Source organism: Saccostrea echinata, unplaced genomic scaffold, assembly GCF_033153115.1.
Source record: "Saccostrea echinata isolate AGI-Se365-2 ecotype Australia unplaced genomic scaffold, CSIRO_AGI_Sech_v1 ptg000009l, whole genome shotgun sequence".
NCBI lineage: Eukaryota > Metazoa > Mollusca > Bivalvia > Ostreida > Ostreidae > Saccostrea > Saccostrea echinata.
Window position 1 is genome coordinate 39,944,284 of NW_026889758.1, and position 21,293 is coordinate 39,965,576.

At 33.3% G+C, this 21,293-nt stretch overlaps 4 protein-coding genes across 5 annotated transcripts in view; 2 read left to right on the forward strand and 2 right to left on the reverse strand.

Annotated features, from left to right (window-relative positions):
* The window catches only part of LOC133182373 (B9 domain-containing protein 2-like), a 613,772-nt gene that overhangs the window by 558,134 nt on the left and 34,345 nt on the right, over positions 1-21,293 (reverse strand). The window lies entirely within an intron of this gene.
* On the forward strand, positions 3,635-8,730 carry LOC133183706 (uncharacterized). Its single transcript, XM_061318630.1, has 6 exons — positions 3,635-3,769; positions 5,679-5,875; positions 6,160-6,330; positions 6,835-7,107; positions 7,249-7,499; positions 8,037-8,730. Exons 1-6 carry the CDS (start codon positions 3,656-3,658, stop codon positions 8,588-8,590), a joined length of 1,560 nt encoding a protein of 519 aa, XP_061174614.1. The 5' UTR covers positions 3,635-3,655; the 3' UTR covers positions 8,591-8,730.
* LOC133183708 (complement C1q tumor necrosis factor-related protein 7-like) lies at positions 10,021-18,691 on the reverse strand. 2 transcript variants are annotated; one of them, XM_061318632.1, is made up of 3 exons: positions 18,569-18,691; positions 11,888-11,948; positions 10,021-10,433 (listed from the first exon to the last, which is right to left on the reverse strand). In XM_061318632.1, exons 2-3 carry the CDS (start codon positions 11,946-11,948, stop codon positions 10,027-10,029), a joined length of 468 nt encoding a protein of 155 aa, XP_061174616.1. In that variant the 5' UTR covers positions 18,569-18,691; the 3' UTR covers positions 10,021-10,026. The 2 variants fall into 2 exon arrangements, with proteins under 2 accessions (XP_061174616.1, XP_061174617.1); XM_061318633.1 differs by lacking the exon at positions 18,569-18,691 and adding an exon at positions 13,919-13,972.
* On the forward strand, positions 12,255-21,102 carry LOC133183707 (uncharacterized). Its single transcript, XM_061318631.1, has 3 exons — positions 12,255-12,261; positions 18,428-18,867; positions 20,393-21,102. Exons 2-3 carry the CDS (start codon positions 18,432-18,434, stop codon positions 20,800-20,802), a joined length of 846 nt encoding a protein of 281 aa, XP_061174615.1. The 5' UTR covers positions 12,255-12,261; positions 18,428-18,431; the 3' UTR covers positions 20,803-21,102.

The following is a 21,293-nucleotide window of genomic DNA, read 5'->3' on the forward strand; positions in this document are numbered from 1 at the left end:
CAACGTATTTGTCAATAGCTTGTCTCGTTTTAGAATTGCTTGTTTGTTGTTTTCTCTTGCGGGAAACATAAACTCCATATGCAGGTGATAATGGTATATTGCCACATAAACAAGGGGAATTGACGATAGAAATGTTGAAGCCATCATGTTTATCAAAGTTTTGTTGTTAGTTTGCCATTAGTGTTATTCTCTAGTAAAATATCCAAATAGGTACAAAAGATCACACAATGTAATGGTGATATATTACATTTTAACATTGCTTGTTCGTTCAGTGTTTGCCAGGAAAACGCAAGAGAATTAAACTTTGAGACCCATCATATCGTTTAAACTTTGTTTCACTCTGTTGTTTCAACGGGGATCAATTTCTTATAGGTTGCACATGTAGAAAACTGACCCCTAGGTTTCTTTTTCTATCAAGAAAACCCATTTTTCTACGACTGGGGGGGAATCATCATTCAAAGTCGAAAAATGACTCCCAGTCATTTTTCCATGGGGGTCAATATTTGTCTTTACACCTGATCTAACATTTATTTAGAAAGACAAGGTATCACGGTCAGCAAGTTCAAGGTATCACACCGGTAATTGACCAATCAAAATGAACTTAGTCAATTGTAGTTCCATACATAATAAAGAAATATTTTTTTTATTGTGAGAAATTTTTTAATTTCCCTTATTCTATTTTTACATTTTTGGTATCTGTGCTTAGGATATTTTATGTACTTTGTAAAATATTAAAGGTTTCTGACAGGAACTATTTCTTTTGGGGCATAGGAGGCCACTTCCTGGGGTGCACACAGGATGTTTATAAACACATTGAATACACGTGGTTTTGAGGGTATTCCTGTTTGCGGATGGAAAAAATCAGAAAATGCCGTGTAGGTACCCTATTTTTTGGTGTCAGCTGATGTGACTGGTAACGTTTAACACTTCCTGCTAAATATTTTTTCAAGAATTCGAATACCTGATTTTTAATGATTTTTTATTCTATATAGAATTACATAGGGAAAACAATTACCGGTGTGATACCTTGAAGATGATTGTGTAAAATCATCTACGCCCATATTAAAGGCAGTTTTAATTTTATAAAGGCATATTTCAACAAAATATGTCATTTTATGAACTTTCTGTGTGAAAGCACATATTTTTAAATTTAGGAGCAGGGTTGACATTAATTTATACAGATTTCTATGTAAAATACAAATAATATGTCATGTTTTACCCTCAAAACTCCAAATTATGACTTTCAAAGTAGGATTATGCATCTGACATGTAGAAAGAAGTTAGAAAATGTGGTTTTTTAAATTTTAGATGACTTTAAACTCTGCACCACCTGACCGCAGTCAATTATAGTGTCTACAGACTTTGCCGTAAAAGCACTTTAGGCTGATTTTTTCAAGAAAAGACTAATTCTGGGTTTGCGAATGAGTTTTCAACAAAAGCGACAACTGCGATAAAATGTGAAGAAGTAAAACATGTTTTTAAAAAGTGTTAAATTTTACAGAGACTGGGTTTACTTTCATTTTATTCACCTTAAGTGATTCATTTATTACTGGAGTGGAGGAATAGAAATAATGAAATGAGTTAAATTTGTCTAATAAAGTAATGCACGAATAAAATTTATTAAGAATTTTTCAAAAATAAGAAGCTTATGACCAAAAATGCATAAATACTGTCAGGGCATGAGAGTGAATACTTATTCTGAGTCCCAACCATGCATCACACATATAGTACAGAATGTCACTTAGCACCATGGTATGCCTGTTATGGTTCTCTAGACTTTTTCCATGCTTTCGCAGCTGACATTCAAGATTTTTCAGTTTGCCAGAGAATGTTTTTGTCATTTTAACACTTTTATGTAGGTGTTGACCCTCTCTTTTAAATTAAGTCTCAGTCAGGATGCTTATTTTAGCATGATTTGTTAGGCACATTAATGTACTGAAAAATTAATAAATTACAAATTAAAGTGATAAAGAAATTTGACATATTTACACAATCAAAATATCAGAATAACCATAATTCAGCTAATAAAGTGCCCTGTTCTTCTTTTGTCACTTCCTATAAATTTTATCAGCAGTTTTTGTACACCCACTCACCTCCAAGAATCATGGAAGATGGCCTGATATTAGTTTCTTTGTTGCAGTTATTCACATTTAAAAGTGTTAAGACCCATAAAAATGCTTAAGATTTATATTTTTAAATTTAAATGTTGAATTTTTATGTAAATTTGGTGATACAAAAAGCTGTAATCTTGAATTAATCATGCAAATTCATCAAACACCTTTGAAATTCCTGAGTAATTCAATGAAAAGAGGATAATTATGTATGTTCAATTGGAATTTCATGGCTAATTTGTGTCTGCAGAGAAAGCCAGTTACATAAATCACAACAATAAATTACATCTGAATTGTTTTCTCCATTTTCTTATCATCAAAGCAAGTTTAATGGAGTGTCAGAGCTGTCCAGAACCTCCCCAGATGCTGATATCATTTGGACTGCCCTGTGTTACAACACAGCTTTTAGATAAAATTCTGCATAGCAGGTTGTAGACAAGTACCTAGGCTTTATTTGGAACATAAATTGACCAGATGCAGATTTTATTATCAGCCTAATATTTAACAATTTCTGTAAATTTTGTCATTCTTAGGAGGGTAAAATGCAATTTTGTTATGTAATAATTGCATAATGGTCTCAGACTTGTGAATTATTTTTTGTTTGTTGTGAAGAACAGTGCATATACTCTCCACGGATACAAAATTGGTTGCCAGGCTTAGTCTATTAAGGATGAAATTCTGCTTCAAAATATGCACAAAAAACTTCTGTCAGAGTGCTCAGTGTGTATTCTTGACTGCTCTGGAGTAAGGGAGATAAATGCATCATATCTCCAGCAATAATGGGAATTAGATCCTCAAATTTCAGGATGTTAGTGACAGTTATTTAAGAAATCTCAGGTGCAAAAATGAAAAAAATCTGACAACTTCAAAGGTCCTTCAACACATGCTAATTTTAAACCTTACATTGATCATTCCACATACATACATGTACTTCATAGATGCAAACATTATTATATAAAACATACAACACTTGTATATTTTGGCATACATAGGGGTAGACTCAGATTATCGTAAATTTTTCAAGTAGAAGTTCTATCCTAAAACCAGCAGAACAAGTCGCAAGAGCTCTTTAATATTAACATACGTCCTAAACGTACGAAGTTACGTCCGGTGAAGCTTTACGCGTGAGCGAACACCCTTTGATGATTGAGAGAATATTACTAACTAAATAATACCGTTCCTTATATTTCCTTAAAAAAATAAGCTGATAATGAGGTCACTAAGGTTTTACGGATGCACAAAGTACCAATATAATATCTCATCGCCTTTATCTGACTTCTAAATGACCCCTTCATTTTAGAAATGAGAGAAAAGCTGTGTCATTTTTATCGGAAAATTAACCGAGATTTTCTTTTGGAACTATCAAACAGTAAATCATTTCATAACGTAGAGCTTTAATATCCTTCAATGATGGTTAAAAGTAGCATCGACTAGTAAACAAAATACAGAGTTTAGCAAACCCGGAACTGTTGCTAATCGCAGCAAATAGATATAAAATAGAAAGGCGACTTTCCGTAATCAGGAGATACATAGGGAATCTAGAAATGGAGGGACGTTTGTTGCTGTTCCTGTGTCTAATACAGGCCAGTCTTTTTCCTACCTGTCAGTCAATTACACCCATGGAATATGAGAATAAAGTTGACCAAACATTAAAGCAGGTATGTCATTTTGCACAAATGTGTTCCCTTTCTTTCATATTTCTGTGTTGTTTCTTACAAAAGATTTTTTTCACAGTTTTACGCATTTTAAATTCAAAATGTACTGGCAGATTATCAGCTTAGAATAATATGCTGTAGAAACAGCAATTGCTCTGTACAGTCACAAGCAATTGTGTGCCCCTTTGGAAATATTTTATGGATTCATTCCCCCAAAAATGTTTGTTTTACGCCTTAATTGTTAAATATAACCCAGATGCTTTGTTACAACTATAATTTTTAATTAATTGAAAGGATTCTCTAAGGAACTTTAGGCTAAAGTCTATGGAAAAATTAAAATATAAAAAATGATCGAATTTTGTAATAAAAATGCATTGTAATGAAAGTTTGTATAAGTATATTGTTTTTCTAACTTTCGAATTTCCATGCAATCAAATGTTATCAATAAATATAACAAGACATCAGGGTTTTTTTTTCTCGAATTAGCGCTCATTAATAGAGATTTTGTTGGAAATATGAGCCTTAAGACGTGCTTTCTCGAGGAAAGTCTTATTTTTAGAAAGATTTTAAACAAACGTTATTCTAGCAGACTTTGGGCGTAACGAACAAGTTTTATCTAAGCCATAGGTTGATAATTAAAAAAAATGGATTAATTCTTTCCTTTTCGCTATTACATTGTACATGTAGTGTCAACAAGCTGATTAGTGTATTTAGACAGGGCAAGAAAACGCCTCTTTAAAACGCATATATATATATATATATATATATATATATATATATATATATATATATATATATATATATATATATATATACATATATATATATATATATATAAATTAGAATTCTTACTTTAATTTAATTCTTCTTAATCAAGCTATAGCTATTACATTTCTATGGTCATTTATATCGGTAAAAAAAAATAATATAACACTATCCCTCTGCTTAAGGTCAGACGATACGTTCCTCAAATATCTGTTTTCTATATCTAAGTATTGTATGGAAAATATTCAAAATTATAATTACCTTCTGATTTCTAAACTGGTTTCTAATTGTCTTTAAAAATTGAAACACTGAAAAATGTGTTATTGGCTAATTAAGTTTTTTCCAAAAGGATTTTATAGGAAACAACATCCTCTGGTATCTTGCACAAATGTCTGGTAAGGTATCTCAAGTTTTTGCGAGTAAAGTAGCAATACTTCAGTGATAAAATCTTAGAAAAAATTATATATTATTGAGGAACGTTAATCGTCTGTCCTTAAAGTCCCTGTCAACTCCACATTTTAGATTAAAAGTGTAAATAATGCACTAATTATAATGATTATGAATTCAAACGTCCATAATATTATAGTATTTGATAATTTGAAATCTCTCCCCCATATATTTTTTTAACAAATTCAATAACGCAAAACGTAAATTATAAATAAATATTACAAAAAGCTCTAAAATGTCTACATTTTTTGGCGACAAAATATAATGTTCGCACTCTGTATAAACCATGATCATATAAATACCTCTTACCATAAAAATTACATTAATCAGTTTAAATCATTTATAACTTCTGTATTTAAAGGGATTTCAAAGGATTTGTTGTTTTTTATGCTTCACGAAATTGCCTGATTATATGATGGTATTCTGCTAACTGAACATCATAAAAGATATGAAATAAATATATGTTATTGAAATCGATATTTTTATCTACATATGTAAAGGAATTCTTTTTCTTTATTTTCCACTCCAATTTCCTAGGAATCCAATTTTCATTATCTCGTGGTTGTTATTCTGAGTTAATGTTTACCGTCATGAAATCAATTACAATTTATAATAAAATAGTGCATTTATCTACTTATAAATCCATTTTGTTAAAATGTCATGATGCATGTAACAGGTATAAATTACTCATTAATTAAAGGTCATGTCCTGTGCTTCATGGATCCCTGGATTGACAGTTGCTGTTGTGAAGGATTTCGAAACACTATACACCAGAGGATATGGCGAGACCATGCTCAACTCAAACATTTCTGTCACTGACCAAACTCTTTTTCAAATCGGTTCCGTTTCTAAATCTTTCGCTGCACTACTTCTTGTAAAGCAAATGGAGGAAGCTAAGTAAAGCCCCATTACTTTAATATTAATCTGCAGTTTCCTATGATACCTTAAGAAATTTTATCTGTAATATTTAGATATAAAGCAGAAGTTTCAATTTTGACAAGAAATTCATTTGTTTGTATAATTTTCGAAAAAAAAACCTTGCTTCTTACATTAGACTAATTTTACATACTTTCAAGGCTTTGTTCGGGTTCTGCTAAAATATCACCAATTCATGTTAAAGCATTTATGACAATCAATTAAATTTATTTATGGAAAACATACATTCATATGCACAATTTTAGTCTAGATCTGTCTACTAAAGTCAAAGACATGATGGACGAAGGATTCGTTTTTGTTGATGCTGAACGAACACAAAAGGCCACCGTGGTAGATATTCTAGCTCATAGGATGGGAGTTCCTGACCATACGAATCTTAGACTAGACCAGAGCCTCACTAGAACAAACTTACACCAGTAGGAATTTTGGTTTTTGTTAGATTAAGCAGTGATCTAGAAGATTATAATTTCCACGTCCCTTTTCGAGATCATAACACGAGTTTTATTCCCAAATGTAAATTCTCTGAAATAAACCACACATTTTGATCTACCAACTGCAACTAAAAAATTACATTTCAATTTTGAAACTATTGTATAATTTGGAGGGAAACTGCCATAGTTAAGATATCATTATTACATATAAGATGCATAATACACTGACTGATACAAAGAAACTTGCCTCGTTGTAGAACAAATATTGTAATAAATCAAAAAAATTTTAACTTCGGGGTTGGAGAGGCAAGAAAAGAATTGGCAGCAGTATACTAGCACTTTAGATCTTACTTTTTTCACAAACGTAACATTTTGAAAAATACTGTCCTTTAAAATATTTCTATCCATCAATAAATAGTCCTGCAGTATACATAGTATTAATGCAGGTGCTTAATCAACAAACATCTGATGAAAATGTGTATTCTGTAGACGTTTCATAGAGATGACAGCTGTAAAGACTTTCAGAAAATCATTCCTCTATTCAAACATGATGTATGGATTTGCCACATCCCTTTCTGAGAAAATGTCCAATGGGATCTCTTGGGAAAACCTAGTGACATCAAACATTTTTCAACCTCTTAATATGACATCGTCCACTTTTATAACCACAATAGCAGATCTCTCAAATGCTGCACGTGGGTATGACAAAGGACCAAAGTCTAAACCAAAGGCTTTAGTACCCGTTCCATTAGATTTCAGCAAGTATGTAAATCAGATCTATTTTGTTTATCATATAGAAATTCCTTTCACACAGAGACAAGTCAATGGTCTTATTTTTGTATGATTATGTGTATCACAGAATGCAGAATGAAATTCATCTCATAAGTTTTCTTCTGTCTGTAGAAAATGGGGTCTTTGGGCAGGTTCGGGATCTATAATGTCCAATGCTGTGGACATGGCGCAATACATGAATTTTCACTTAAGTAACAAAGACAAGAACGGCAATCCATTTATGTCTACTGTGTCTTTTGATGCATTACATCAGGAGCATAGAAAATTGTACTCGACCACTGTTAACACCTACTTCGGGAGTAAAGAGGTTCCGACGACTGAAAATGGTTATGGACTTGGTTGGAAACGAGGAACATATAGAGGTATATAAGTACTTTGGGGAGGGGGGGGGGTCTGAGAGCGGGTGGATGGGTAGGAGGGAGATGTTAAACAGTGTATGTTTGGGTTTTAATTTAAAAAACAGATTTTATCGCTTCAAATGTATGTTTTTAAATCTTAATTTGTTTTTTGAAATAAATTTATCTCTGCAATTTTAATACGTTAAGAAGGTTTTAGCATTTTTTTTTCAACGAAGCAACATTTAGCAAGAATATACAGGCACCCAATACAATTGAGCTCAGTTAATGACATATTTTTATGCTACAAAAATGTTTTCATTTTATATGTAAATATCAAGTTTCTTTTTCAAATATTTTATATACAATTTAAAAAAAAGATATTTCAAATATTTTATCTATGTTTTGCTTCTTAAAAAAATGTATTTCCAAACTGGTGTATACATCTTTAATTTTCGGGAAATATGATTTGAAAAAAAAAATACAAGAAGATAACATTCAACAAAAAATGCTGTTATCCGTTTGCATTTCTAAAGGTGTCAATACATTTTTATCTATTGACAGAGAAAGACATTCTCCTTCATTCCGGCAGTACGTTTGGATACAGGTCTTTCATCACACTCTTCCCAAACCAGAATATAGGGGTTTTCACTTCTATGAACGGTGAAGACGACAACTATATGTTGCGTGTATTGTTGCACAATTTCTTGTCTGACGTTGCTCTTGAAGTGACACCTTGGTTGGACGCGTCATCAATATGTGCACAACTAACCAAGCCAAAATACGTGGGTTACTCCAATACAAATAATCCGAGCAGGTTTATTGGGGAGTATGTTGGCACCTACCATAATCCAATATATGGCAATCTTGACGTTACAATGGACCTCAACAACGAACACCTGGTACTAAAATATGGCGTGGCAACTTGGAATCTATGGACAAAGTCGGGAAAGGACAAATTCAAAGCCGAGGGCACAGGGGACATAACATACCTGATTAACATGTATCACATTACGTTCATACCCAACGACTTAGACCAAATCGTGTCGATTAAAATTGAAAGCTTGTGTAAAACATGTGGAGAATATCCACCTGTATTTTTGAAAATTGACGATTAACGTGATTGTTCTTTTTCTAAGACCTTTCTTTAGCTTGAAATGTATGGCTATTCAATGTAGATGTTTGTGTCTAACCTGTGTACGTATCTTTACTTACATATTCTTTTTTGAAGAGTATAACTTATGGGAAAAAATAAATGCCATTGTTACAAAGAACTTTCCTTGATCTTTTCAAATGCCAGAGTAGGTATAAACTAAAAAGGGGTGTTTTCCTATTCATGGATGTATCTTTGACTTTTCGGTTTCCTTTTCACTTTTCCTTGGTAAACAAAACAAGAAAGACAATAAAATTTAACAAATTGCTAAGACAAATGAAAAAAGTAGAAATGAAGAAAGTCCATTTATCAAATTTTCCATGCTTTAAATTAATGGATGAAAATAAAATGCATAAAAAAAATGACATTATATGGATATACATGTACTTCACACATAAGCGCACTCAAAATCATAATTTAAAATTTTAATTTTTACTTGGAAATTTACTCTAAAATATTGTGTTTTGTAAATATTTTTTAATTGTGCAAATTTATAGCCATTCAAAGTTGGAACATATTTGATGAAACACCCTGTACGTAAGAATCCTCCAATTTTTGTGATGATTTTTTTCCTGATCAGTGACATAGCGACTTCTAACCGTCGAAGCTATTGTTTACAAAGTTCTCTCAGGTGAAGACATACACCACAATTGTCGCTGCAATTGCATTGTTCCAGAGCTTCAAATCATTAAAATTCATTTGCGTTTGAATAGTTATCTAGTTACTTTTGATAAACTTCATAATATACTATGACTAACAGAAGGGTCATTAAACTTATGATAAGTTATCATTAGTTATTGGGTACAACGTATTTCGATTAGGTGTCACTATACACACACACGCGCACACACAGAGCGGGAGAGAGAGAGAAATTTTTGGTTGGCGTATTTTTATTACATTTAAATTTATTGACTTAAAATAAAGCGGAAGCAGGAGATACAAATGTATGTAGTTTGCGATGAAAGTATTTAAATTATCGGAATGTCTCTTAACTTACTTTTGATTCGATGTAGCTTACATGGACTTTTTTCTGTCACAACGTATTTTTTTTTAAATACCCATAACATAAAAAAGGCGTAAATAAAATCTGTCTTCTTTACAAAGTAACTAGAAAAAAATTGTATGTACAGATACGCAGATATAAATATATCAAAATAAGCAAGATTTTCCTTTCAATCAGAGATTTATTCAATAACTATGGTAGAAATAAATGGATTTAAAGCAGTCATGAGAATCCCCTGAATTCTCATTACTTCATGAACTCATTATCTCACTTTTTACTCGGAAATCTTAAAAAAGGCGAGGTAAAAAATATTGTTATGAGCATTTCAAATGATTATGTTTCTTTTTTCATTATAAAATTCAATATCTATGGGATTTTTCTCTACAATTTAAAAAAAATTATAACTTAAATCCAGAAAATGCAGGCCACTGTCCTCCATGAAGGTTTTGCACCGTCATTTTGTACGCAACAATCCATATCCTGTCTCCGGGCACCAATTCAACAGTTGTTGATTGAGTGCACGTCGTGTACGTGTCTGGAAACGCAGCACAGGAGCTGTATGCAATGTAACCTGATGACATGTTTTTCACAATTGCTGTATTTAGTCGTTTATTCGGCGAAGTCAGGGTACTCCAGGTGAAAAAGTAAACACCTGCATCCGGTGCAGTGAAAATTCCTGTGGAGCTGTTATAATTGTCTCCTGCGTTTGTTCTTATAACGTTGTAGATGACCGTATCATCCTGTTCGTATTGGTTGTTTCCATCCAACAGAGCGGTAAAAGCAACCGGTGACAACTGAGCTCCACCTTTATAAGGGGTAAATGAAATTAATAATAATTTTATGCTGTGCGGCATATTACTATAGTAATTGTATACTGATGTGAAACTCAGACAAAACTGTATATACAGATAGTAATACACATGTGAGAGTTTCAAAATAACTATTGATTAAGGCTAATTATGTTGTCAAGATTAAAGTATTCATCGTCGAACACATCTTACTATACCTCAGCCTGTTTTTAATGAGGCATATTTCTTTTTGAAAATCCATAAAATAAAAGACGAAATGAAAATATCGGTCTCTTGAATGTTGTGTCTTTCTACATCCTACGTGTAATACTGTTGAGGGGTTAGTTTAAGCTAACTCTTTAAAAGATGTAATTTAAAGGAAAAAACTGAAGACGCGTGCAATTATGAAAAAAAATCTGCCAGTACAAATTTTAGTAAGACTGTGGAAATAGCATCGGACAAACCCATTTTTCAGTTTTCAAATTGTTTGTTTTATGTTTTCTTGATGAAGTTTTATTCATATAGCTCACCTGAGTTGAAAGCACAAGTGAGCTTTTCTGATCACCCGTTGTCCGTCGTCCATCCGTCCGTCTGTAAACTTTTCACATTTTCAACTTCTCAAGAACCACCAGGTCAATTTTAACCAAAGTTGGTACAAAGCATCATTGGGTGAAGGGGAGTTTAAAATGTTAAAATGAAGGGCCAAGCCCCCTTCCAAGGGAGATAATCAAGAAAAGACAAAATAGGGTGGTGTTATTAAAAAAATCTTCTCAAGAACCACTGGGCCAAAAAAGCTGAAACTTACGTGAAGGCCTCCTGAGGTAGTGTAGATTCTAAATTGTTCAAATCATGACACCCCAGGGTAGGGTGGGGCCACAATAGGGAATCAAAGTTTTACATTGAAATATATAGAAAAAATCTTTAAAAATCTTCTCAAGAACCACTCGGCCAGAAAAGCTGAAACTTATATGGAAGCTTTCTGAGGTAGTTTAAATTTTAAATTGTTCAAATCATAGCCCCCCCCCCCGAGGGGTAGGGTGGGGCAACAATAGGGAATCAAAGTTTTACATTGAAATATGTAGGAAAAATCTTTTAAAATCTTCTTCTGAAGAACTACTGGGATAAGAAAACTGAAACTTATGTGGAAGCCTCCTGAAGTAGTGTAGATTCATAATTGTTAAAATTATGACCCCCTGGGGTAGGATGGGGCCACAATAAGTATTACAAGGGGGAATATGGTGAAGAACAGCAGGGCCAAAGTTACTCAGGTGAGCGTTGTGGCCCATTGTATTTTGAATTGAAAATACAGTTCAAAGAGGTTTTAATTGTATTTTGCCACGGGAAATTTGTATTGGGTATGAAAAGAGAAAGAACAATGTAAGGTATCCTTATTTATCTCCGTTTGAATCATCCACTATGTGAGCCATTAAAATTCACATTTTCTGATTTCAAACCTATTGAGTATACTCACCACTTACAGCACAGTTCAAGACAATGAAAAGTGTGGAAAACAACAGCAAATTTCCCAGCATCTAATGAAAATATTAAAAAAAATATTTATTATCAACATTCGTAGTTCTAAGAGAGCGTCTTTGGTGCACTGCTTTTAACATGTTTAACTGATGTTATAATTGGCATGTTATTCCTAGCAAAATTAAGTGCATCCTCGCAAACCATGGCCAAAAAATATAAATATAATCATACGAGGGTCCTTCAATATGGTGATTTTCTTGTACATAAAAACGCTTCTGTAAATAAGTATAAAGGTGCAAGGGAAATTTTGAAGAAAGGAACGTGTAAAGAGCTTAGCTCTCCCCAGTATTCGCTTGAATCAATCATTGAAACGTTTTTTATTAAATAACTCAAAAAAAAAAAAAAAAAAAATCCAAAAAGGAGTATGCTGAGGTGTACTGGTCAAAGGTTCAAAGACTTCTTAGACGTGTTAAGGTCCACAGAGAGATTAAAAACATAAAAGAAACTGCTTTTTGTGTGTGTTTTATTTTTTTTTTTAATTTTTGATGACCTTTTGCATTATTTATTGAACGCCCCTCGTATTCGGACTCCGGACTGGGTTTGATGAGATGGATTAAGTGTTACTTACATAAAGTTTTATAATCAGATTCCTGTATATTACAGGAGGAACAAATTACCTGTAGATTGCAAGAATTTACAACTCATTACCGCTACTTTTAACCTCGATTTCATCCACTGTGTAACTTGGAGACCGGTCTTTCGGATGAGACCGTATAAGCCGAGGTCATATATGTCACACTAGGTGCTTGCACAAAAATCTCAAATGCAATAAGTACAGTACATGTCTAAATTTGCATCCCACCACCGACAAGGTTTGACGTCTCAATGTGAATGAAAATTTTCGAACGGAATTTAACAAATAAAAAAGAATTCCGATTTCAGATGTTGTATTACCGCTACATTTTATCAGTCAGAAGCTTTGCAGTTACAACTCAACAAACCTGCCTGGATGACACAGAACATTTACTCACCATGTAGTCGAAACACAGTATACGATGAAGTTTAATTCAATATAATTCATTCAGTCGTTATATTCGAAGTATATTTCATTTAGCCTATAGTCGAGGTACAAATATATTATTATAAATTCTGTTGAGCGACACATTTCCATTGAGAAGTTTGTAAAAATTTGTCCAAAAAAAAGACTTTCTACTTTATAACGTTATACGCTTGATGTCGGTGACGTTTAACGTTACGCTTATTAAGAGCGCTTCGAGAATGACCGGTGTTCTTTGTACTTGAAATATGCGTAGAAAATACAGACTGCTTGTAATTAAGCAAATGAACAAAAAAGGAGCTTTTGATTTATGTATGATAAAGATTGTCAATTACTCAAATCAGTCTTAAACGCATTTTCGTACATTACGTTGATGCAAAACGAATCACGCGTCAAAAACGTGCACTGGACAAATAAGTTGAACCTCTTAAATGTTGCATAAAATATTAATTTGCAGAGTAAATTTATCAATCAGACATTTATTTTGAGCGTTTGAATTAGCACATTATAAGCATATAATGAATTTTGTAATCAATGAAAAAAAAATAGAATTTAATCGCTCGAAAAATAGTAAGATATTATCCTTGCACGTCAATTTAGACTCTGGACATTTTTGTTGAACTTGTAATTCATTTATTCGCTAAAAGCATACAGTTTGATGCCAATCTTACTGAAACATTTGAAATCTATAAGAAAAGCATATTATTTTGAAGCAAGTTATTTAAAGTTTCTTGTAATTAAGTAAATCAAATGTTAATATTCATATGCACGTTTTGAAATGTTTGCTATACAGATTCTCTTTCCGTAAAAATCATCACTTTCTTTTTCTTGCCCACACTGAATGCAAAACCTTTAACGACTTCCATAAACAAGATAGATGGCTCTTGTTTTGTGAGAAAAATGAGAACTGTAGAATCACTTTTGAACGCACCCCATATTCCAAAGTCGTTAACAATTCGTGTTGTTACATACCTTTCACAGAAGTGGCTTCTTCAAGAAAAATGCAGGCCAGAAAAACTTAAATGCGTTATCTCAAATAATATTTCCTTTTTAACCTTTTTGCCTCTACCTATATAAAATCTTGTATCAAAATCTTTATTTGTAGTGATTTAATTTTTACTGAAGGCAAATACATGTATGTAACATCTGCCATGGCTGTTCTTAAATGATTTGATTGGTTATTTATCTGTTATCGTGCCGATGATTGTGTCATTACCAGGCAATTTTTCATAAATTTACCTTAAAAAATCAATTTTGGATTAAGGAAACGAGAACATTTGTTTCAAATCTGTGAATACATCAATAATTATGCATTGAAAAACATTCCGTTTTATAAATATTGGCGTAATGTTGGCCTAAGGGTTCTCTTAATTAACATAATTTATTGTCTAGTCACGGTGCACAGAGGATAAGTACAGCGGCTACATTGTTCAAGGATGTGTTTATCATCAGCAATCATTTGAAATTCAGTTGAACTTCGGTATTCCGAACACCGATATCTCGAATACCAAGGATATGTCAAAGTGATTTGTAAGTCCCAACCATTTTTTCTTTATGCATTTAACCCTCGAAATCTCGAATGCTTGGATATCTCGAAGTTTTACCTTAGTTCCATCGAGTTTGATATAACGAAGTTTGACTGTATTTGATTTCGAATGCTTTGTCCAATCTTTTTATTTTTAATACCATATGCATGAAGATTATTCATTGTTTGTTTGAACATTTTACTTAATCGTTCAAATTAGTCACATAGGTGACCATTTGCCATCAGTAGGTATCCTTCTTGCCCAAGACTATTTGCCAATCCCATTTAAAAAAAAAAAATCCTTTCTGGGCTACGAAAAATTCATCAACATGTATTTTCCATCAGATTATTAAGTCAGTCCTATGGGAACTAATTAATAAACAAATAATTGAAACAAAACAGGATCACTTAAAAAAATGATTGCCACAAACAAGTAGTTGCATTTTTTTTTTAATAATTCTAAACCGGAAACTGAATTGCATGCACTGGAATTAAAGCATAGAATACTAGCAGAAAAAAGGAAGGGTTTGCAAATCCAATGAATATCGTTGAATTTTAACTCTCGGATTCATCAACTTGGGTCTCTTTACATATTTACCATTTTTATACATGTATTCCGGATGTGATAAAAGTCCGCACTAGAGATCTAGCGATAGAGTACTTGACGTCAGAAGCAAGCAAAGTGACCAATTAGCCGAAATACAAGAGCCATAAGTTTATACATATATTTCTGTTTTATTAAACAAAGAGGACAGGTGCCTGTATTGCTTGCAGCAGGAATTCTGGCTTAATATGTTCCAGTATGTATTTATACCTAGTAATAGCGAACTGAAAATATAAGGAGTACTAGTATTTAAATTAAATCATTGCTTATATGCTATTTTAATTATCATCATAAATTCGTGAACCTAAAAAAAACGATATTTATATTAAAAAAAAAAAAACAAAAAAACATGTACATGTAGTTAAAGTAACTAATGAGGTTTATTGAAGTATTTCTAATTTCTTGTACAAAAATTTTTACAAAATGAAACACCAAAAAGATGGTTTTATTTTCTTCAAAAGCATATGAAATAAGGTATATGACATAAAGAAAAATGGCTGGAAATAGAATATATCTACAAGAGAGAATTTATATGTACTGTTTCTAAACTGATGGACTTTAGAAAACGCAATGCTTGATAATTTTTGTATTGTAGATTTATGCATAGATTTAATAAACAAATAATTTTTGGTATATAATCTACCATGTTAATTGTCCAATGTTCTTTGATTTTTAACATCATTTTATGCACAAAAAGGTTACAATTGAAAAGAATGTCAAAGAGGGGTGCGTCAAAAATGTGGTTTTGGTCCTACTTCCGGGTATGGCCTCCATTTGGATTTGTGACGGCGCGAAGACGACGTGACATTGACTGGCAGACACTTCGAATAGTCTTTTGAGGAATATTCTGCAACTCTTCCAACAAGGCTCTCCCAAGTTCTTTGCGGATACTGAGGCTGAGGGCTGTGTACACGTCTCCCCAGCTTGTCCCACAAATGCTCGATCGGATTTAAGTCTGGGGACATAGCGGGCCAATCAAGGACGTTAATGTTGTTCGTTTGAAGGAAATTTTGTGTCAACCTTGCCGTATGCACTTGCGCATTGTCCTGTTGAAAAATTAACCTGTTGCCTTGTCTACACTGCAGTAATAGTGCTAAAACAGGCTGAAGAATTTCGTCCACGTACCTCTTGGAAGTGAGGGTTCCGTTCAAAATGACCAGTTGTGAGGGAAAATGGTAGTTAATCGCACCCCAGACCATGACGCTATCCTCTCCAAATCTGTCAGGTTCAAGAACCCAGTTGTCTACAAAATTCGACATCTGCCGTCTGTATTGCTAACATTAAATCTAAATTCATCGGAAAGACAACCTGTGTCCAATTCTGGCGTTGATTCAGATTTTGCCTGGCTCATTGCAATCTGTAACGACAGTGATGCAGTTCAAGTTATAGCCCTTTGTAAGGTCTTCTGCGGCGGATCCCATGGCGTTTTAATACTTTAGTAACTGTTCTAGGATGGATAGGCCTCCCATGGCGTCCAGTAATCAGGTTGGGCACAATTCTCCTTTTCAGTAATTGTTACGCTAAAAGGGAATTCTCATTATATTTTTAAAATAATGCAAGAAATCTGTTTATCCAATAAAAAGTGCTTGAAAAATATTATATGAAGTGCTAAACTTTATTTAGCCAACCTCGCTGACAAAAATTTTCATGCTGCAGACGAAAGCATGATGAGATTTAATCGGACGACATCGTGAGTATTATTGCAACGGGTGTGAATATTTCCCTTAAATGTATGTTATTATTTGTTCAAAAACAAAAAAATTTCAGAGCTTGGCTTCATGGAAGTGAATCTTTTGTATATGCATTGGAATTTAAACTCACATGCAGCAGTAATCCGTGACTTTTACTTTAATTTTACCGGTTGATAACCTTACGTCGCGGGTTCGAATCCCACTGTGGAACAGGTCCTTCGGATGAGACTGTATAAACCGAGGTCCCGTGTCGTCGTAGGTGCTGGCACGAAAAAGATCCCTCACTGCTCAATGGCCCTGAGTGCCGAGCATAGGTCAAATTTGCAGCTCTCCACCGGCAAGTGGTGGCGTCTCCATATGACTGAAAAATTCTCGAGAGGAACGTTAAACAACAACCAAAAAAAAAAAAACGGTTGATAAATGATACGAAAAGTATGGAATCTTATAAGGGCATTCATTCTAAAACCATCGTTGTATGACTATCTTGTAAAATTTAATATTTCAGATAGTTATTTTCATCAATGCGAGAGGGGAAAATCCCGAATTTTCTCTTCATATTACATGTAACGGTATGTTCTGTGTATAACAAGATAACTCTAACTAGCAGATTCTAATGGTTGAAGATTAACATTTAACATGCGACCTAGACAACAACCAAATTTCACAATATTTTTATTATAAAGCCTGGAATTTTTATTTAATGCAGCACATTTGTAAAGTTATCAAGAAATCTATATCGTAGAAATATTTCATCACTCTTTTTCGGCTTTTTGCAGCAATAAATATTGTAGTTTTAAGTACATACATACTTAACAGACTATAAATATTTAGAGGATGTGAAAATTTTCTTGCAGTTAATCTTTTACTCAAAGCAAACACAAGAAAAGAGGGTAAACGAGTGAAAATTCCCGTATACAGTAATGTTTTTTTATTATTGAAAAGAGGATTTCCTTTTATCGTAACAATTACTGAAAAGGGGAATTGTGCCCAACATGATAATTTCCCTCGCCGTTGTAGCAGCGGCCGTATACCATTCTCGCAAATGACGTTTGCCGTATGTACGCTTGTTGACGTCGTGTTGTCACAAACGGTTGACCTGGTCTTGGACGATCATTTATTGATCCTGGCTGATGAAACCGATGCAGCAACCGGCTTTTTGTACAGGGACGAACATTAAAACGACTGCTACCTCCCGCTTACTAACGCCTGCTTGCAGCAAACCGATTGCTCGCTTTCGTATTTCATTATTTAAACGTGGCTAATTTCTTCTGTTAGTGGTGCCTATGCTATCACCAACAAAGTTGTTTTATAACGAAACAACGAAACTCTTTTTTTTTTATCGTTTCATGTGCTTTGAAAAGAGTCCTGAAAGTTTCGTGCAATACTACCCATATCGTGCTAAAAATGAACGCAGGTAAGTCATGTGATGGATTTGAAAAATTAACACAATGTTGGGTGAAGTTTGCAATAAAAGTTTTAAATATGTTTTGAAAAATGATTATAAGGAAAAAAACGTGCGTTGCGTTTTTCAAGTCCCGTCAGTATATGTAGGTGAGCTAAATCCTTACCGACTTCAATATAAAACGAGAAAGTAAATAAGATTTAAAACAGATTCGACTTTGTGCACTCTTTGAATCATTTGCTTCTTAAACCATAGTAAGAGAAATGTTTTTCATCACTTTTTTAATTATCTCATATTTATCATCAGTGGAAGCCCATTCCGTACTGACAGATAAAGTAATGGACAAGACAATTTTAAAATTTTTGTTGAATCAGGATATTTTAATGAAATTAATTCTTACCGGGAATACCGATGGCTCCCAGCAATCTCTTGCATTACATGAAGCTCTGGAAGAAAAAGAAATGGCAAATGAAACAAACACTCTGTTGAAAGAAATATTAAACCTTGTTATAAGCCTTAGAAATGAACAGTCCGAAAGCAGAGGTGTTTTTCAAAACGGCCTGGCAAAACTTAAAGAAACTGTTTTAATCCAGTCAGAAGAAACGAGAAAACTACGAGAAAGACTTGAGCTTACAGTTATCACGACTCCTTTGCCTGTGAGAGATATAAAAAACTCGAGTGAAGATTCAGGATCTGTTGGTAAGTAGACTTCAGAATATTCTTTGAAGAAAATAAAAATACATGTACTAATGTGTGTATTGAACATTTTATTGACAAAAAGTCAAAGGAATTAGAAACAAGTTCAGAATCTTAGTCTTCTTTATACTTGTTTATAACAAATAAATCAGTAATCCCGAACATTGACAATAAGCTTTCCTTAAAATTTGCATTTGATAAAAAAAATTATATAAATCTAGATTTTTTTTTAGATAACGTGCAAATTAGCTTAGAAAAGCTTTAATAACCTTGAAAAATTCGGCATTTTGTACATTAGAGACGGAATCATTCCGAATCAACCATCCATAGCATCAAAAGTACAGTGTAACGTACAGTTTTTTTTGATTGATAAATATTGTAAATATTGCGAAAGCAAGGTGACAATAAATCTCATTCCTCTGTCAGTCTGTCTCTCTGTCATAAAAACTTTAACCTTAACTTTAACATATTTTTTTAAATAGGAAAAGGACATTCATATTTCACATGTAGATCATCTATGACAAAATCTTTCCAAATATTTTGATTTTTGACCCCGTAACCTTGAAATTAGACCTACTTTTCAAAAAAATTAACATTAGTCATTGTTAGTGGTTACTTTTCAATTAGAAAAGACATGGCTTTCATATTTGACATGTGGAGGACCGGTGGTAAGACAAACTATGATTTTTTTTACATGTGACCATGACCTTGAATTCTTACATACTTTTCAAAAATATTAACATTGGTGATAACTTTTGAGTCGGAGAAGATTACAGTTTTCGTATTTGACATGTGCACTACCTGTTACAACGCCTTTTACTACGTTTTTTTTGGGGGGGGGGGAGGGGGGGGGGTGTCTCGTGACCTTAACCGTGAAGTTTAACCTACAGTACTTTTCATTTTTTTAAACAGTGTTCATATTTATTAAATGAGGAAATATGGGGCTTTCATATTTCATCATCATTTTTGATTCAATACCTTGACCTAGAGGTATGCCCTACTAGGGTACTTAATATGATAAGTTTTAACTTTGGCCGTAACTTTCGCTCTAAAAGAGAACAGGGCTTTTCATATTTTTTGATTTTTTTTTTTTTTTTTTTTTTTTTTACATGAGAATTACTTTTGAAAAGACCTTTTGGATTATATTATGTTATTTGATCTCAGGACCCGAACCTTGAGGTTTGTTTGATGTAGTTTAAGAAACTTCAATCTTGGCCATAACTTTATTAATTAATCTTTTTAATATGATTGACAGACAAGACATGACATACATTGTACATACAAGACACTTACAATATGCCATAAATACAACTGCATCACAACCACTAAGACAACGATATATTTGTTTTGCTTTGGTTTGTGTCTCATTTATCAAACATCTGGATTTCTTCGAATCAATACCCAGATTTAAAGAATATTTACAAAAATAATATCGAACATAAAATCTCATCCCTTGTACGTAGCTGCCATATATCGGTATCAATAGATGAATTAATATAAAATATTTTTTTTTACTGTATTGATATAGGAGAGATTCAACAGACACCTATTGCTTTCACGGCTCTCTTGAGTGGTAAAGACATTAAATACGACGCTGGTGACACAGTTATCTACAATTCTATAAAAGTCAACAAAGGGAATAATTATGACGGAAGCACTGGGATTTTTACAGCCCCGGCTGCCGGTGTTTATTTTTTCACCTGGAGCACCTTGACCTCACCAAGTGTAGGACTGAATACAGCAATTGTGAAAAACAAATCATCGGGTTACCTTGCATTCTGCTACTGTTCCGCGTTTCAAAACACATACACTATGTGTTCTCAATCAACAACCGTGGAATTGGTGCCCGGAGACAGGATATGGATTGTTGCATACGCAATGTCGGCACAGAAACTTCATGGAGGAGTTTGGCCTGCGTTTTCGGGATTTAAGTTGTAGACTATTTTTCACTATTTGAACGAAAACTCAAATAAATTTACATTTTTTTTAATTCACAATGTCAGATCTATTGTATATTGTGTTATCGGAAGTAGAATTCGAGTAAATTATGTGTAGCAAATTGTACTCCTGGCACGCCAGGTAAGAATGAAAGGAAAACCTTCGTGAAAAACTTTATCCCGATTTTAAAATATTGTCTGTAACTTAACATATGGTATGATTGGGACTCTGACAAAGCTACATAATATCAATAAATTTGGTGTTAGTGTGATTGTTGAAACCTGACACCGTTTAAAATCACAGGTTATACTTATTTTAATATACTCAGAACATGACATCTTGCGTATTGCATTTTTCAACTGCGAATTTGTCCCAAAGTTGTGATCACTGTATTCTTAAGCTCAGAATCAGGAAATATAGAGAAATGAGCGCAGCATGAATATCTCGCCTTACCGAGTGTGGCATTCTGCGTAAGCATGTTTTTAAAAGTG

Excerpts from the sequence above, each read along its gene's own strand:
- LOC133183706 (XM_061318630.1), top strand. The coding sequence starts at position 3,656 with ATGGAGGGACGTTTGTTGCTGTTCCTGTGTCTAATACAGGCCAGTCTT. Across the intron at positions 3,770-5,678 it reads TTGACCAAACATTAAAGCAG|GTCATGTCCTGTGCTTCATG; the intron begins GTATGTCATTTT and ends CATTAATTAAAG. Across the intron at positions 7,500-8,036 it reads GAAACGAGGAACATATAGAG|AGAAAGACATTCTCCTTCAT; the intron begins GTATATAAGTAC and ends ATCTATTGACAG.
- LOC133183708 (XM_061318632.1), bottom strand. The coding sequence starts at position 11,948 with ATGCTGGGAAATTTGCTGTTGTTTTCCACACTTTTCATTGTCTTGAAC. Across the intron at positions 10,434-11,887 it reads CTTGAACTGTGCTGTAAGTG|GTGGAGCTCAGTTGTCACCG; the intron begins GTGAGTATACTC and ends CCCCTTATAAAG.
- LOC133183707 (XM_061318631.1), top strand. The coding sequence starts at position 18,432 with ATGTTTTTCATCACTTTTTTAATTATCTCATATTTATCATCAGTGGAA. Across the intron at positions 18,868-20,392 it reads TGAAGATTCAGGATCTGTTG|GAGAGATTCAACAGACACCT; the intron begins GTAAGTAGACTT and ends GTATTGATATAG.